Source organism: Anolis sagrei, chromosome Y, assembly GCF_037176765.1.
Source record: "Anolis sagrei isolate rAnoSag1 chromosome Y, rAnoSag1.mat, whole genome shotgun sequence".
Taxonomy (NCBI): Eukaryota; Metazoa; Chordata; class Lepidosauria; order Squamata; family Dactyloidae; genus Anolis; species Anolis sagrei.
Genome location: NC_090035.1, coordinates 55391299 through 55409756, shown reverse-complemented (window position 1 = coordinate 55409756; position 18458 = coordinate 55391299). Strand labels below are relative to the sequence as shown.

Here is an 18458-nt window from a genome sequence, read left to right as displayed (position 1 = left end):
ACAGAGCAAAACAAACACAGAGATTAAAAAGAAAAAGAAAAAAAAGAAAGGAAAAAAAACCACACAGATTTTGCAAATTTGGTATTTGGTTAAATGTCCTTTGACCAGTATCTGGCCACTTGGAGTGCCTCTGGGGTTGCCGCAAGAAGGTCCTCCATCGTGCATGTGGCAGGGCTCAGGGTGCATTGCAGCAGGTGGTCAGTGGTTTGTTCTTCTCCACACTCGCATGCCGAGGATTCCACCCTGTAGCCCCATTTCTTAAGATTGGCTCTGCATCTCGTGGTGCCAGAGCGCAACCTGTTCAGCGCCTTCCAAGTCGCCCAGTCTTCTGAGTGCCCAGGGGGGAGTCTCTCATCTGGTATCACCCATGAATTGAGGTGCTGGGTTTGGGCCTGCCACTTTTGGACTCTCGCTTGCTGGGGTGTTCCATCGAGTGTCTCTGTAGATCTAAGAAAACTATTTCTTGATTTAAGTCGTTGACGTGCTGGCTGATACCCAAACAGGGGATGAGCTGGAGATGTCTCTGCCTTGGTCCTTTCACTATTGGCTGCTACTTCCCGGCGGATGTCAGGTGGTGCAATACCGGCTAAGCAGTGTAATTTCTCCAGTGGTGTAGGGCGCAGACACCTTGTGATAATGTGATCATTAAGAGCCACATCTACTGTTTTAGTGTGGTGAGATGTGTTCCACACTGGGCATGCATACTCAGCAGCAGAGTAGCATAGCGCAAGGGCAGATGTCTTCACTGTGTCTGGTTGTGATCCCCAGGTTGTGCCAGTCAGCTTTCGTATGATGTTGTTTCTAGCGCCCACTTTTTGTTTGATGTTCAGGCAGTGCTTCTTGTAGGTCAGAGCACGGTCCAAAGTGACTCCCAGGTATTTGGGTGCGCTGCAATGCTCCAGTGGGATTCCTTCCCAGGTAATCCTCAGAGCTCGGGATGCTTGTCTGTTCTTAAGGTGAAAGGCGCATGTCTGTGTTTTAGATGGATTAGGGATCAGTTGGTTTCCCCTGTAATAGGCAGTAAGAGCACCTAGAGCTTCGGAGAGCTTCTGTTCTACCATCTCAAAGCTCCCTGCTTGAGCAGTAATGGCACGATCATCAGCATAGATGAAACTCTCTGTCCCTTCTGGCAGTGGCTGGTCATTTATGTAGATGTTGAACATGGATGGAGCAAGCACGCTCCCGAGGCAGGCCGTTCTTCTGTTTCTGCCAACCAGAGATGACTTGGGGCAGATGTAATTGAGTAATTGTTGTGTGAAAAAGCTAAACATTCCACAGCTTGTGCATGGGACAGGAAAATTTTGTTTTTGTTCCATCTGCAGGCTGCTAATGACCTCCTCTTGGTCTGTGTTTTATGTTGTTATCTGAAGCTTGCTTCCTCAACCTCTGTGGGAGCACAACCGTTAGGTTGTTAGGAATTGTGGGAGCTGGAGTCCAAAATATCAAGAAGGAACAAAAGCCCATGTTAGCCCAGGCCTGGTATAGAGGGAAAGGGTACAGCTTAAGCAGATCATGCACGCCTTCAACAAACAGTCCTTGGAGGCTTGACAAAGGAGGCTTCCGCGACGACTAGGCCAGAAAGCCTCTCTTTTCCTACGCGTCGCCAAGTTCTCCACCTCGCGCCTTCCTCTCCCCTCTGTCCCCCGCTTCCAATCCCGACCTTTCCTTTTCCCTAAGCAGAGCCAATCCAAAGTCGTGGAGGGGAAGAAAAGGTGGGGCCGACGAGTCAGAGGGGGTGGGAAGGGGAGAAGCAGGAAAGGGGGCGGGGCTCCGCGGCTGAGCCAATGGTGTCGCCCGCCTGCTTTGTCCGGGCCCCACCTTCCCAGGTCGAGCGAGTGCGCAGGCGCCGAAAGGGGAGGCGAGGAAGTAAACAAAATGGCGGCGGCGTGCTAGTTGCGGCGGCAGGAAGGCAAGGGCGAGGTGTTTTTTGGGGGAAATAAAGGGACGCCCTTTTGGGGGGCGGGGGTCTAAAGAGGGCGGGTTGTATTTATCTACCTAATTGGAAGGAGAGCGCTTGAGGGCCTGCTTGCCATTCTCCTTTGCGTGGATTTTGAGGAGAGCGGTGAGGAGAAAGTAGGCCACTCCGGCCCCTCAGCCTCGAGCGAGGCTCCCCTTGGCCGCTCTTGGACTTCGTGGCATCCTGTGTGCGTAGTGGCCTCCAAGGGCTTCCTTTCCTTGGCGAGGAGTGGTTGTTTTCATCCGGCCCCGCTTCCTGCAGGTCTGCAGATTGGCACTTGCTTAGAGGCACCTGAGAGGGTTTCAGTGAGCAGTTTGGGTCGTCTTGTTCTTATTTTTCAAAGGTATAAGAGGAGGCCTTTCACTGGACACCACTTTGGGGCAGAAGAGGAATAGATCCTGAAGCTTTTTAGATACAGTGCGTGCGTGTATGTGTGTGGGTCAATATATATGTGTGTGTATATATATGTGTGTGTGTGTATACACATATATACATACACATACACACATCCAGAGCCTTCTTATTTATAGTATCTATCTATCCCTTCACAAAACTAGATAGAGGCTGTGGGTGTGTTTGTGTTGCCCTAACTAGTGGCCCACCTTCCTGAGGGAAAATTACTTCAGTTGTGTTGGATGCAAATCCAACTCTGGTTTCCTATAGCACAGCAAAGGCCTGTTCTGTTCATTTTGCTCCCTTGGGTTGCTTTTCTCCCAGATTCAGTAGAGAAAGGATTGTGGCCTTCATCACCTTTGCTGCCCTCTGCTTCCCCTTTCAGGATCAGGTTTCCTTTCCTCTTGTGCGCCCCCTTAATACTCCCAGTTGCTCTTGGAAATCACCATGGTGTTTGGAGTGGCCTCATTCATTGTTCCCAGATCGTTGTTGGTCCTTCCTCAGTTGTTGGTGTTTCTGTGTCTCTGTTGTTTGTCCTCTGTTCAGTTATGTTCTTCCCCTAATTTCTGCTGAGTGGCACAGCCTCTTTTGGGATTTAGTCAGCTACATGTTTTCCTCTCATAGCAGACTGTTGTTTGAGAGAAACTCCTTCCCTGAGCGGTACCCTCGGATATTACTGAGTTGAGGCTGTTGTTGAGTTGAGGCATGTCGGGTGGAAATCCCTTCCTGTTGCCATTCTATCTCAAGGAAGGTCCACTCTTTGATATATTTATTTATTGTTTTGTTTAGCTTCTCCAGGTGCCAGAGCTTTTGGCATGCAAAGAAATCCCAAAGTGTAACAACTCCTTTTGCAATTGAAGGTAGGCAAGAAAAGATGGGAAGACAGGATCAGTGTTTGTGCTCTTCCTACCTCTTGATCCCTGACTGTTGAGTTTACCTGTCCAGGTAGGGAGTCCAGTGTTCTCCCTGTTGTTCTTGTCTCCCATTTTTAGTGTTACTTTACCTTTTCTTGCTTAGATTGGAGGGAAAGGGGAAGTGGGCCTTACTGCAAATCAGCCCCTTCTGCAAAATGTTGGGGTTGATGAAGATTGTTCAGAGGCCATTTCCCTGGAGCAGTATAGTGTCTTAATCTGAGAGAATCGGTTGAGTCACTTAAGCTTGAGTTTGCTCTGGCCTTCTCTCCATTTGTGGTGGGAGCTTAATGCTGGGAGATGTGAGTACTTCTTGCCTGCCTTCCTGCCTGCCTAAAAGCTTTGCCATCTGGAGCACTGGGGTGACACATCATGTGTCAGGCTGACCCCAGGCTGTTGAAGGATGCCCCTGGAAGTACTTACTACTAGGCACGGAAGGCCTCAAACTTTTGTTGCTGACCCTGTTGACATCGGCATTGACAATTCCTTTAGAGAGACTTGGTTCCAGTTACCCAACGGCTGAGAGAGAGGGCCCTTCCCAGGAGGCCATTATACCTGTGTGGCGAAATCAGCGGAAGTAGTTGGTTGCGGTCCTTCACATTGACAGAGGAAGCCACTATTCCCTCCTGGCGATGGAATCCCCATACAGGAGCTAATTTGCTGCTTTGATTTTAAATATGGCCAGCATTTGAAGGATGGCATAGGTGTCAAGCAAAGGAGGACTTCAAAAGGTGGGAAAACAGGCTTGCCTGAAGATTTGCAGCACAAAGCAACATCTGAAAGTTAAAGCTAACTCAACGGAACAGGAGGGAAAAAAACTTAATTTCCCCCCCTTTATCCATCTTACATGCACATGTACTTTAAAAGAGGCACTGTGGTATTGGAATAAGTTGCTGGATCTCTGCAGGACCTTGTTGGGCTGTCAGAAGAATTCTCAGAACCTCTTGTGAGTTGTATTTTTCATTTTTAAATTAAGCCATTTGTACAATCTTCTGGACAACTTCTTACTGACTTACCTCTGCTGAATCTGTCTCCTTCGTGTCCTATCATACCCACCCCTCCACTCAAAAGTTGGATATAAAAGGGAGGGACTTGGATACACCAGGAAACTGGATTTATAGTTTTTTGACACACATCTGTTTTACTAGTTTAGAGTTTTCCTTCAAAAAGAAGTCCAAGATGGATCTGGAGCCCCAGCAGCTAGGCATGTTTGTCGAAAGCGAATTGATGTTGGTAGGCATGGACATGTTTATCCATCGAATTGATTCCACAGAAGCGATCTATCAGCCCCGGCGGAAGAGAGCCAAGCTCATTGGCAAATATCTAATGGGGGATTTGCTGGGGGAAGGGTCTTATGGCAAAGTCAAGGAGATGCTGGACTCCGAAACCCTCTGTAGGAGAGCGGTCAAGATCCTGAAGAAGAAGAAACTGCGCCGGATCCCCAGTGGTGAAGCCAATGTTAAAAAGTAGGTATGAGGAGGAGGAGTGGCAGCCCATGCCTACAAAGATTGGTCCACGGGTTTTCCATGGCTTATTGGGTAAAGCTGCTTCCTCCCTTGTGATCATGCAGATGTGTTAGAATAAGCACCTTCCAGCTGTTTGGGCCTCCAACTTCCAGACTTCCTGGCAATTGAACAAGCTGGCAATGGGAGCTTTGGGGAGTTTGAGGCCCAAACAGCTGGAGGCTCGCAAATTGAGGAATATAGTTCTCAGCAATACCAATATGTTAGAAGGATCCCCTTTAGCTGCAGAACTCATATCTGTGGTTTCATTTTGTTGCGGAATATGTTACCCGGAAATTCATTCGAGTGCTTTAGGAGAAGGAAGAGGATGGAGAGACAGCATGTCCGATTTCCAGGCCTTTATTTCTATCTCTGCAGATAGAAATAAAGGCCTGGACAGCGAAAAAAGGGCTGTCACTCTTGAGGTCTAAATTGCTTCAGTATTTATAGCATAAAATCAACTTTTCCACACATGCGCAGAAAGTGTCTGACATTTACACAGTACAATCATTAACAGGTGTTTCCATGTATAGTTGACAAAAACATCTTTATCAGGTCTTGGCAGACACTTTGTGAAACCAAACATCTGCTTGATTATATAATGTATTCCAACCTTCACCTGTTACCCTTAGATGACTCTTATAAGTTCTATTCCTTAAATATCTAATTGAATTATAACTTTTATATGCTTATAATATAATATCTGATCAAGACAATACCCTTTAGTTAATTCAGCCTTTTCACTTCATTATAACTTATTTCTTAATATGAAAATCATGAAGGGAATCACTAGGATAATGCTTTTCTGAAATTGCCTGCTATTTACATTAAGTGGTCAGAAGATGGCGCTCTCTCACCATATGACCTTAGATGTTCTAAGTCTTGGATTGATAATATTGATCTCTTTGGTCTGCCAAATTTCCCTTGTTGATCCTCGTATCTAAGTAAACGTTAGCTAGAGCAAACACTTTGATTGACCAAGGTCCAGTGAAAATCAATACCATCTGTAGTTTTTCACAGGCTTGAAAGTTCTCCCATTAGAGAAATGCCTTTTTCCCTTTCAAAGGATAGGTAAGAACTTAAACCTTCTATTTTATTCTAAATTATTATGATTTCCATTATTGTTATTATATTTTCTCCTAACTGCTCCTACATTCCCCCCCTTTTTTTGTGATGAAGAAGACACTTCTTCGGAGTCACATCTCAAGTGTGATTATATCAACTTGACTCCTTCGGGAGATCACTTCATCTCCTCTAACTCCATGTACATAATACGTTGCAACTGTTTACCATGTTGAACATTGGCAGCAGTAACAACTTCTTCAATCATGTTTCTTATGCAAGATATTAAGCAAGGTAGTAGGAGCATGGCTAAACGTTACAAGTATCAGAATAATAAACCCTATGACAACAAGATCTTTTAACCACTGTAGATTTGGCATCCGGGAAGTCAACCAATTGAACCATTTCTCTCCCCTTGGGGCGTACGCAGTTGTGATGGTCAAAACTATATCCTGTGTCTTATTCACATCGGATTCGACTTCTCCTGACTTGTTGATGTACTGGCAACAAGTTGAATTCAGCCAAACACACAATCCTCCCTCTGCAGACAGTAGGTAGTCCAAAGCAAGTTTGTATTACCTTAGGACCACTGCCAATGAATAAACCTTGGTCTGCAGAGCCTTTATTCCGCAACAACTTAACTGCATATGTGATGAGATGTGGGGTGGGTGGGTGCAAGGTCCTCCTGGCTATTCTATGGAAGGTGTTGATTGTGTATCGCAGAAGAGAGTAGAGTGTACAGCTTTGCAAAGTACACTTTGGGAATGGGTTTTTTATTTGCCTTGTTTTGAAAAAATTGCATGTGTAAGTGAATGCAAGATTTATGGGCTCAAAGAAGATGTAGTGGGGAGTAGCCAAGGAAGGCCTGCATGCTGGACCTTCTTCACAGTTTCAAGTTCAAGGTGGCCTGCAGAGTTTCCCTTAACATTGAAATGGCTGCTTAGATGAGGAATTGCTGGACTACCGTATATTCCGGGGTACAGGACGACTTTCTAAGCCAGGAAAATCATCTCAAAAATGGGGAGTCGTCTTGTACCCCGGTATAATTTTTTTGGGATCATTTTTCCCTCGTCTCCCTCGCCCTGGGCATCCCCGCGTGGTGGAGCCTGCTGAGGAGGGAGGGGGAGGGAGGGGGCGAGGAGGAGGAGCGGCAGGCTTCGCTGCCAAGCTGGCAGCGTGGTAGCCTACTGGGCTGTCTTCACCCTCTCCGGCATGGAGTTGGCTCCGCCCCCGCCCTCCATCCCACCTGCCGCAGGAGCCAAAGCCAGAGGGGCGGGGCCGGGAGAGCTCGCCTCTGGCTGCTGAGGCCCCGCCCCCACAGAGGACCCTGCCCTTCCTGCCCCGGCTTCAGCTCCTGCTGCTTTACCAGGCTGGCGTGGGTGTTTGCATGCTGTGCTGTCCCCTCTGCCACTGGTCTGCTGCTAGCTCCGCCTCTGGCCTCAAAGCCAGAGCAACTGCCGAGGGATCCTCTTCTCCCACTGCCTCCCCGCTCCGGTTTTGGTTCCCTCGGCAGTTGCTCTGGCTTTGAGGCCAGAGGCGGAGACCAGTGGCGGAGGGGACAGCACAGCATGCAAACACCCCCGCCGGCCTGGTAAAGCAGCAGGAGCTGAAGCCGGAGCGGGGGGGGGAGGGGGAACCGGGGGGTGGGGCCCTCTGCGGGGGGGGGGGGAGCAGCCAGAGGCCCCGCCCCCACTCCTCTGGCTTTGGCTCCCTCCTGCAGCAGCTGTTCTGAGATGGAGGGTGGAGGCGGAGCCAACTCCATGCCAGCGAGGGTGAAGACAGCCCAGTAGGCTACCACTCTGCCTGCCGCTCCTCCTCCTAGCCCCCTCCCCCTTCCCTATGACTTCTTCTCACATATTTATACATGGCTCTCATCATGTCTCCTCTCAGCCTTCTCTTCTTCAGACTAAACATACCCAGCTCTTTAAGCCACTCCTCATAGGGCTTGTTCTCCAGGCCCTTGATCTGCTTTCTCCTCCCTATGACTTCCTCTCACATATTTATACATGGCTCTCATCATGTCTCCTCTCAGCCTTCTCTTCTTCAGTCTAAACATACCCAGCTCTTTAAGCCACTCCTCATAGGGCTTGTTCTCCAGAACCTTGATCATTTTAGTCACCCTCTTCCTCTGGACACATTCCAGCTTGTCAACATCTCCCTTCAGTTGTGGTGCCCAGAATTGGACACAATGTAATTCCAGGTTTGGTCTAATCAAGGCAGAATAGAACATGGGGAGCATGACTTCCCTGGATCTAGACACTAGACTCCTCTTGATGCAGGCCAAAATCCCATTGGCTTTTTTTGCCACCGCATGACATTGTTGGCTCATGTTTAACTTGTTGTCCACAAGGACCCCAAGATCTTTTTCACACATACCGCTCTCGAGCCATGCGTCCCCCATCCTATATCTTTGCATTTCATTTTTGACAGAAGTCAAACTGGAAAGCTCTTATTGACCCAGGGTCCCCCTTCTTTTCTGATCTCTTTTCCCCTTCTAACAAACATCACCTGGCTGTGTTCTTGAAAAACTCTAAAACAATTCAAGCTGTCACGGTGATTTGAGGATGAAGACATGTCAGGATGTGACCCAGTAAACATGTTCCATGCCAAATGCTACATTTCTGAAGGATGAGGGTCCAATCTGCCCCTCTCTTCTGATAGGAGGTCCTGATTTATAAAGACTGCTTATAGATAAAAATTCTACAAATGCTTTGCCTTCACCTCAGTACTCATCGTACAGAGCCTGACTTCTATTTGCATGCAAGCTTCTATGCCAACATACATGTAATCTGAACCATTTAAAGCCTGCTTTCATACTTGCCAGCATGATGTAAAGGACCTAGAGTGTAAATGAAATTCAAGGGAGGAAGAGCAACTATAATGTCCAATGTAAGGTACAATGTCCCTCTCATAGGAACCTGCATGTCAGAAGCATTTGAATTAAAATTACCATATTGAATTCAAATCTGATTTTTTTTTAAAATTTATTTGGTGTGCATTGGAAGAGGGGTGTCTTATACGGCGAGTATATCCCAAACTCTATATTTTAACTGGAAAAGTTGGGGGTCGTCTTATACGCCGGAATATACCGTACTTTATGAACAATCAGTATCTTTTGGCCTCAACTTGCCTATTTATAAAAGAAAGGTGTTATTCCTCATGACAGTTTTACAAAAATAGGTCAGGAAGGAGAAAGACCCCTCTCTGAGTCCAAATCCACTTTTGATTCATGCTTGCCCTTCCCTGGAGCTGGAAACCGCACAGGTACCTGTAATCAATGGTGCGCTAGATGTTGACAATCTGGGAACAAAAAATATTTTCTATCCCAGTGCACATATGGGTCTTCAAACAGAAGAGTAAGAAGAGAGATGAATTTTTCTCCTTGATCTTAACTTTTGTGTGGTGTGATTTTGCTCTCTAGAAGTTTTCACAGAATGGTGTGCCCTCTGGGGTCCTTCTTCCATAAAGTTTCTTTCATTTTGGTTGGGGAAAGGCTGTAAAAGTCCTTTAGCTACTGAAAAAGGTCGATCCTAATTCTTCCAGGGAATTACCAATAACAAACAAAGAAAATACAACCAGAGAAATGAAGGCATGCATTTGATGGGCATGATGCATAGTAGTCTGACTGCAGGTTTTTAGAAATCATACACACTTTGGGTTGTACTCATCCTGACCTGCTAAATATTTTTGTTTTTAGTATTGATTGTTTGGAATGTCTTGTTTGTTGTGAGGCCAGTATAACCAGTCCTCTGGGCAGAAGCCGGGGAATGTGGCCCTTACCACACTGGAAGCGGTTTGTTTATTATTATTATTATTAGAAACACAACAAGTTTAATTCACAGCAACAAGATCCCTCTACTGGCCTTAGTATTTGATCACATGTCAGACACTTCCCAAGTATCTAGGACTGTGTGATATATCGGTGAATAATGCATGCATATCCAAATAGGGTGGTCTTTTGCAGCTGACAGATGATGATTTTGTCAGCACTGATTGTTTCTAAGTGTAGGTCAAGGTCTTTAGGCACTGCACCCAGTGTGCCGATCACTACTGGGACCACCTTGAATGACTTGTGCCAGAGTCTTTGCAGTTCGATCTTTAAACCCTCATATTGTGTTAGCTTTTCCAGTTGTTTCTCTTCAATCCTGTTATTGCCTGGGATTGCAACATCGACAATCCACACTTGATTTTTTCCCACGACCGTGAGGTCAGGAGTATTGTGCTCCAAAACGCTGTCAGTCTGAATTTGGAAGTCCCAGAGTAGTTTGACATTTTCATTTTCCGTAACCTTTTCAGGCTTGTGATCCCCACCAGTTCTTTGTTGCAGGCAGATGGCATTATTGTTATTATTATTGTTATTATTATTGTTATTATTATTATTATTATTATTATTATTATTATTATTTCAGTTCTATACTGCTTTTCTTATTCCTGAAGAGACTCAAAACATTTCCAACATAATAATAACAAATTCAGTGGCAAACATATATGTGAAAACCAAAGCATAATATCTAAACAGTAACATATCACTATGAATTAAAAACGGTTAACCATATTAAAACATGAGGCATAAACAAACATTTGGACATTAACACGTAGAATTAAATCTTAGTGTAAACATTAAAATCACATGATGGGAGTTCAGACTGAAATTTCTTAGGCCAGCCCCATGGATTTAGAAGACAGGAGCCTCTTTTGCAGACTTAGGGATTCTTTGGTGCAACTTCTCCAGTTGTGATTGACTTGGGGCTATCAAACTTGCTCCTTTGTGAATTGCTGGGCCGAATATCAACACCAGAAGCTGCAGTGTTCTGCTGTTAGTTAGCTGGCTGACAAGCTAGGACCTTCTGTCTTCTCTGCTCTCATTTCTCTGCTTCAATTTCCCAGTAACAGCAGATGTCATTGGGAACCTTTTAATATGGGAACCCGGCCTCTAATGCCTGGGCTTTCCTTGCGCTGCTACCTTCTGTCCTTTTTTAAAAATTTGAAGGATGCAGCTGGGAGGCTCGGTTTTCTGCCAGCATTAGTACCAATAAACAGTATTTTCCATTTTTTTTATTTTGTACAGTTCTCCATAATATCAATGGATTGCAGCCTTAATACGTGTGTTGTGTGACACATTCTGCTTTCATTCAAAAGGCAGTTAACATAAGTTACTTCTATATATCATTTAAAAAACATTAAACTAATTATTTAAAATATAAAAGCTGCACATGTTACTCATCCCTCCCTCTGACCACATATTTATTCTGTACTATTATCTTTACTCTTTGTTTTCCGGGTCAGAAATGACTTGAAAGCTGCAAGTTGCTTCTGGTGTGAGAGAATTGGCAGTCTGTAAGATTCTGGTGTTGGCTTCCCCCTTTTTAATCCATTCCATATAAGCCATCAAATAGATGTTCCTTATTTCCTCTATTTTATCTTCTTGCATATCAGTCTTATTACACTTGTTATAATTTGAAATTGGACCTGGTCACATAGATAACGATTCCAATTTTCCATTGTCCATTTTTTTCATCTTTCCTCCCACATACAATTATATCTTGTCCCACCCAGATCATACTTTTGAACAATTCTTATTCTTTTGTATTGATTCTGGTATTGCATTATATTTTTATTTTTGCACAATGGGTTAAACCCTTGTGCTGGCAGGACTGTTGACTGATAGATTGGCAGTGAGCTCCTGTTTCAGAGCTTGCTTCCCATGTGGGGGTATGAGAGAACCCTCCTACAGGATGGTAAAACATCAAATATCTGGGCGTCCCCTGGACAGCGTCCTTGTAGATGGCCAATTCCCTCACATCAGAAGTGACTTGCAGTTTCTCAAGTCACTCCTGATACAAAAAAACCCTCCAATTAATAGAATATCTAAATCTACCTGTTGTAGCATTTTAAATATTTTCTCCACAGTTTTCTTTATTTTCTCCCAGAAAGGAGTTATCTTTGGGCATACCTATACATAGGGGTGTACCATCACTTATTTGCTCCACAATTCCACCAAATTGAGGTTACCAATAAGCAGTATTACTCTGATTTTTTATTGTTATTGGATCCCAATTAGGGTGATTTTTTTTAAAAGCAGAGCTCTGCAATCAATCTCCATAAATAGGTGCCTCTGCTCACCTTGTCAGTGATGGAGTTTGTGTGGGATGCTAGAACCAATCTCACAAGTCCCCTTTTATATAAATACTAGCTGTCCTCTGTCACGCGTTGCTGTGGCCCAGTCTGGTGACCTGGAAAATCAAGTAATGAGAAAGTGCTGGTTTCTAATATATGTAATGTCTTTATGCTTGTGGGTCAACAATATTTCTTGCTGTTTCTTTGTCAGTGTTGATGTGGAGATTGTCTGGTTTGCCTACTCTGGAACATGCAACATGGAAATTGTCCTTCTTTAGGGGTCTCTTTCAAATCTATACTATATCTCTCTGTGTGTGAATCATTTCTATCTATCTATGGCTGGATGGCTCTTTGTCAGGAGGGCTTTGATTACGTTTTCTTGCCCTGGTGGAGGGAGTTGGATTGGATGGCCTTCAGTATGGGGGTTCTGCGTGGGATGTTTGCCCCAATTCTGTCGTTGGTGGGGTTCAGAATGATCTTTGATTATAGGTGAACTATAAATCCCAGTAACTATAACTCCCAAATGTCAATGTCCCCCAAACTCCATACATTCGTGCCAAGTTTGGTCCAGATCCATCATTGTTTGAGTCCACAGTGCTCTCTGGGTGTAGGTGAACTACAACTCCCAAACTCAAGGTCAATGCTCACCAAACGCTTCTAACGTTTTCTGTTTGTCATGGGAGTCCTGTGTGCCAAGATTGGTTCAATTCCATTGTTGTTGGAGTTCAGAATGCTCTTTGATTGTAGGTGAACTATAAATCCCAGGATAACAAACTCCCAAATAACAAACTCAACTTTTTGAGTGATGGTCACTCTTTGGGTTAGTAGGTTCTGTGGCCAACCTTCCATCCCTCTTTCTCGCCTTCCTTCCTTCTCTCCCTCTTTCCTTGGTCCTTCCTTTTTTCCTTTTCTTCTCTCTTTCCTCCCTCCCTCTCTCCCTCCCTTCCCCCTTTTCTTTTATTTTCCTTCTTTCTCTCCTTTCTTCCTTCTCTCCCTTTCCTTCCTTTGCTCTTCTATCTTTCTTGCTTTCTTTCCCTTCCTATTTCTCTCTCTCCTTTCTTCTCTGCCACTTCCCTTGCTTCCCTTCTTTATCTCTTGCCTGGGCGCTGGAAGAAAGGATCCTCGGAGCCAGGCGAGGAGCAGGCAGGAGGGAGGTGCTTTGGAGGCAGGCCTCACTCACCCAGCGCCGCCCCTTTTCTCTGTGATGGCTGAGGGACGCCTTCTCGCCTGTTTGCTAGTTGGGCATGCTGTTGGTGCCTCTTGCCCTGGCTGTGCTTGTGCAGCAGGGGTGGGGGAAAGAGAATGGGTTTCCCCCACCCATTGTGTTCTCTTTTAAAATTTAAGGTCTTACTGTTTTTTGGGAGGAATTTTTTTGAGTGCAGTTCATAGATTGCTCTGAATGCTGTGTTCTGTCCAAATTTGGTGTCAATTCCCCCAGTGGTTTTTGAGTTCTGTTAGTATCACAAACGAACATTACATTTTTATTTATACAGATTGTAGTACAAAGCTTTGAGTCTCCTTCGGAAGAGATCAAGCTAGGAATAATAATAATAATAATAATAATAATAATCAAGAAAACACATGACCATTCATAATTCATTACACCCTCGCAGTGATGTTGACTGGCTCTATCTGCCTAGAAAGTCTGGGGCCAGAGGAGTTTTACAAGTCAAACAAGCAGTTGAAGAAGAAAAACATGCCCTGGCATAATATGTCAAGGAAAGCCAAGAACCTGCTTTAATTGAAGTCAATAATTGGAAACTTCTCAAACCACAGCAGATAAAGAGTCAGTACAAGAAAACTGCACTTCAAACCAGAGCTGACAGCTGGCACAACAAAGCCTTACATGGGCAATTCCTTGAGAAGATTGAAGGAAAAGTTGACAAGGAGAAGACCTGGATTATGACAAGGAGAAGACCTGGATTATGGCTCATGAATGGAACCCTGAAGGAGACAGAAGGCCTGATTCTTGCAGCCAAGGAACAAGCCATTAGAAGCAATGCAATTAAGGCCAGGATAGAAAAATCAGCGGATGACCCAAAATGCAGACTGTGCAAGGAAGCTGATGAGACAATGGACCATCACCTCAGCTCTTGTAAGAAAATCGCACAGATGGACTACAAACAAAGACACATTTCTGTGGCCCAGATGAATAACTGGAACTTATGTCACAAGAACCACCTGCCAGCAGCAAAGAATTGGTGGGATCATAAACCCGCAAAGGTCATGGAAAATGAACATGCAAAAATACTGTGGGACTTTCAAATCCAGACTGACAAAATTTTGGAACACAATACACCAGACATCACGGTTGTGGAAAAGAAAAAAGTCTGGATTATTGATGTTGTCATTCCAGGTGACATTTACATTGAGGAAAAACAACTGGAAAAGCTCAGCCGCTATCAAGACCTAAAAATCGAATTGCAAAGGCTCTAAACCAGTATGGATGGTCCCAGTGGTCATTGGCACACTGGGTGCTGTGCCAAAAGATCTGTTGGCATTTGGGAACAATAAACATCAACAAAATCACGATCTGTCAACTGCAAAAGGTCACCTTACTTGGATCTACGCGCATCATTTGAAAATACATCACACAGTCCTAGACGCTTGGGAAGTGTGCGTCTTGTGATTTTGTGATACGAAACCCAGCATATAGATCTTGTTTGCTGTGACATACTGTGCTTTTGTGTTAATAATAATAATAATAATAATATCTGCCCTTGTTCTTCCTTTGGAACAAGACCTGCAGTTTTCTAGTTGTCTTGGTTTCCTAGTTGGGAGCCTAAAATGCCGAGCTGATGCAAACCACCCACCAAAATACTTGTAGGTACCATTCATATCTTTTGCCCATGCATTTTGACTGCAGCCACTTTTCCTCACACCCCCTTCCCCATTTTAAAGGGGAATGCAGTAATTAGACTGTGTTAGGGACACAGTTAAGGGTGGCAATGGAGGATGCTATGGAGGAGGCTGACTTTGCTGAAATACACACAGTTCTGTTTGGAAGACTCATCACAATCGTCAGAGGCTTTGGACTTCCCCAGTTTCATTTTCTTTCAGATTAAAAAAAGCACACAGAGTTCCTGGATGCTGCTTTTTCTTTCATTCACTGCCCAATTAAATTAGAGGACCTTTTCCGTTCTGGCTTTCAGTTTCTCCAGTTCTTAACAAGTCTGAACCCTTGCCTTGTACAGAGAAGCGCCTGGCCTCAATGTTGGGAGCCACTGACCCACATGCGCTGGGCTTATTCCAGGTCCTTCTCCACCTTTCTCCATCTTGTAAAAAAAAACCCAGTGGGTGGGAAGAAGACTATAAAGTGACCCATGGTGATTGGCATCATGTTCAGAAGTCTAGCTTGTGGTCAGTGGTGAGAGAACAGTTTCCATCAGGGCGTCCTGTGCTTCATCTTGAAATGTCCGTTTTCCAAAGAGCCTAGGTTTCTCCCTATTACGCTCACACAGTTTTTGTGCAAGTACTGACTCTGTAAATTAGAATGTTCTTTCTGCTTAGCATTCTGTTCTGAGAGGCACTTTTTACCTGAACGCAAGTGGGCGTTCTTGTATGCAGGCTGTGCGGACCTTCACCCCTTCACTCATGCTTTATGAGCAGGGCTCTGCTTCTCTATGGAGAAGAGAGAGAACAATTCTGCTCTGTAGCAGAATACATAGAGAGCGAATGAAACCATCTTAGTGCTGAAGGGGAAAAAGTCTATGATTACATCATATATTTGCTTGGAGAGTACAAAAATGTTTGTAACCTTTAGAATGCTACATATGTCATTGCCAAGCAAAATGCCCCTTTGTAGAGGGGTGAAAAACTGGCAGTGTCTTAGTCCTGGTATTTGGAAAAGGAAAACAGAAGGAAAGGTCTGCTGGAGGCATGCAGCTGTTTTGGGCCTCTATTTGGAGAAAGACCAGATATAGGTCTAGTAAAGAAGTATGTACTACTGTTTCCCAGGAGAGCGGAGCAGTTTGGTCTTCCATATCTTGTTGGGTTGCAGCTCCCATAAGTCCAAACCAGGATAATCAGGATGCTAGGAATTGTAGTCTTTGAAGGCTAGCATTTTCCTTGCCCATTCTATTGCAGACCACATAGCGGTTAGGGGCTTTGCTTGGAGTGAAATTTAGGAATGCTAGGAGAGAGAAACCTTTAATTCGTTTACTTCAAAAATATAAAACTCTTGAGTTTGTGTTCATCTTTCATGGATCATGCTGCCTCCTTTGGGAAGCAGAACAAAAGTAGGCAATGTAGATCTTTTAGAGGTTCAAGAGACTTGTGCATAGTAGGTTGTGTGTGTGTGTTTTTTTAAGCCAGTAGAAACTAATTTTATCGATAGCAAGAGCTGTGCATATCTCTGTATTCAATGATACAGAATGAGGGACACCTGTCTTGACCATAGTATGTGTGAAAAAGATCTTGGAGTCCTCGTGGGGAGGAAGGTGAACATGAGCAAAAAAAAAAAAAAAAAAAAGCCAGTGGGATTTTGGCCTTCATAAATAGGAGTATAGTGCCTAGATCCAGAGAAGTCATGCTACCTGTTCTGTCGCACACTGGGTCTGAACAAATTATGATGTATACTTTAAACCCAGTGGGGAGCCGGGGTGCCTCAAAGAGAGATTCTTAGGGATTTCCTGAAGTGATGGTCTTTAAAGTCTTTAATGGTACAACAAAGTCTTTATTAAGGAACAAATAACAAATCTTCAAACAAGACTTCAAAGCTTTCTTATTCTAGTCTTTAAGAGACTGGCACTGACTTGGATTAACTGTACTTTCTCAGCATGAGGAAGAACCCTTTATAATCTCTCCCAGGCTGTCTATCATCTGGGCCTTGCTGGTCTGGGTCTTACTACCGATCCCAAATGCATCTGGACATCGAGTAAACCTACCAGCCAAGGCTTGAAGATATTTCAGCTGGAATTCCGTGGTTCTGTAATGCTGTCCTGTGGGAACTTCAGGGCTGTTTTCCCCTCTGGTGCTGTGAGGCTGAGAGGCTGTGAGCTCTCAGCCAGAGCCTTTGGGATCTTTTCCTTCTGTTTCTAATTCCCTGAATGATCCCCAGATGATCACTGGATGGTCCCCGGGTGATCTTGAGGAATGAAGCTTTTCCTATGGGATGAGCTGCCTACGTCCTATAGACTAACTTCCTTGTGTGTGACTGACTGATAATGGCTCCCTTCCCTTCTCAAAACCCAAAAGGGGGCGGAACTAAGGAACCTAATGATGATGGACAGGTGGCCTAACCTATAACTGAAAACTTTAACAGGAAGCCACCCTGCTGCAGAATCCCAAGCCTTGGACTGCAAGCAAACATTTAATACAAGGCAAATAAAGTGGGAGCTTCTGGTACAGCTGTATCAGCACACTACCCCTCTATTCTGCCTTGGTCAGATCACACCTGGAATCACACAGTGTTCAATTTTGGGCACTTCAATTGAAGGGAGATGTTGACAAGCTGGAATGTGTCCAGAGGAGGGCGACTAAAATGATCAAGGGTCTGGAGAACAAGTCCTATGAGGAGCAGCTTCAAGAGCTGGGCAGAAGAGAAGGCAGAGAGGAGACACGGCCATGTATCAAAATGTGAGGGGAAATCATAGGGAGGAGGGAGCAGGCTTGTTTTCTGCTGCCCTAGAGACTAGGACACAGTGGAACAATGGTTTCAAACTACAGGAAAGGGATTCCATCTGAACATGAGGAAGAACTTCCTAACTCTGAGAGCTGTTCAGCAGTGGAACTCTATGCCCTGGAAGCTCCTTCTTTGGAGGCTTGGAAACAGACTAGATGGCCATCGGTCATTGGTTCTTTGAATGCAATTTTCCTGCTTCTTGGCGGAATGGGGTTGAACTGGATGACCCACGAAGTCTCTTCCAACTCTATGATTCTATGTGCACACTCTGGATCTGATCATGCCCACCAAGTTGGTGGCCTTGAATCTGAGATTTGATGTGCATCTTTCAGGAAGGCTTCCATTGTATGTCCCTGTGCAACTAGAGAGAATGACTCTTGCAGACCATTTTGATTCTGCAATTCTCTGATTTCTGGTGATTGAGAGAATTACTACCAGATGGATTCGAGAGTCTTCTTTGGGGAGCTTCTTTTGCTTTCACCTCTCCTGAAATGGTACTCAGAAATAGTTGTTGCTGGGAATGTTTTTAGTCTGAATTTCTTTTTTTCTTTCTAGCTGCACTTATTAATGGTTCGTGGTGTGGTGGCCGTTAGCGGAAAAATAATTATGATTTAAAAATGAATTTAAGAAATAGAAAAAGGATCTTACCTGGGACAATTGAAAAGGGGATTTTTACAGAGTAAAGGGGAATTTGCAGAGTAGCAGTCAACAGGTCATGATGAACCTCTGACAAATATTTACATAGGCCGAATGTAGACTCTTTAGAATGAACATCGGACCCTAGCGACCTGGCGCTTAAGATAAATCGATAATATTGATCGGAGACTGAAACATCTAATAAGAAAGCGCCATCTCCTGTCCATTAGATGTAAATAGCAGGTAATTTCAGGAAC

At 44.5% G+C, this 18458-nt stretch overlaps 1 protein-coding gene across 1 annotated transcript in view; it reads left to right on the top strand.

The window, feature by feature from the left end:
* Positions 1-1835: 1835 nt before the first annotated feature.
* The window catches only part of LOC137095199 (serine/threonine-protein kinase STK11-like), a 298229-nt gene continuing 281606 nt past the window's right edge, over positions 1836-18458 (top strand). The window contains exon 1 of the mRNA XM_067461585.1: positions 1836-4727. Coding sequence (XP_067317686.1) covers positions 4441-4727 — 287 coding nt within the window. The 5' untranslated portion in view covers positions 1836-4440. The remainder of the gene's footprint in view (positions 4728-18458) is intronic.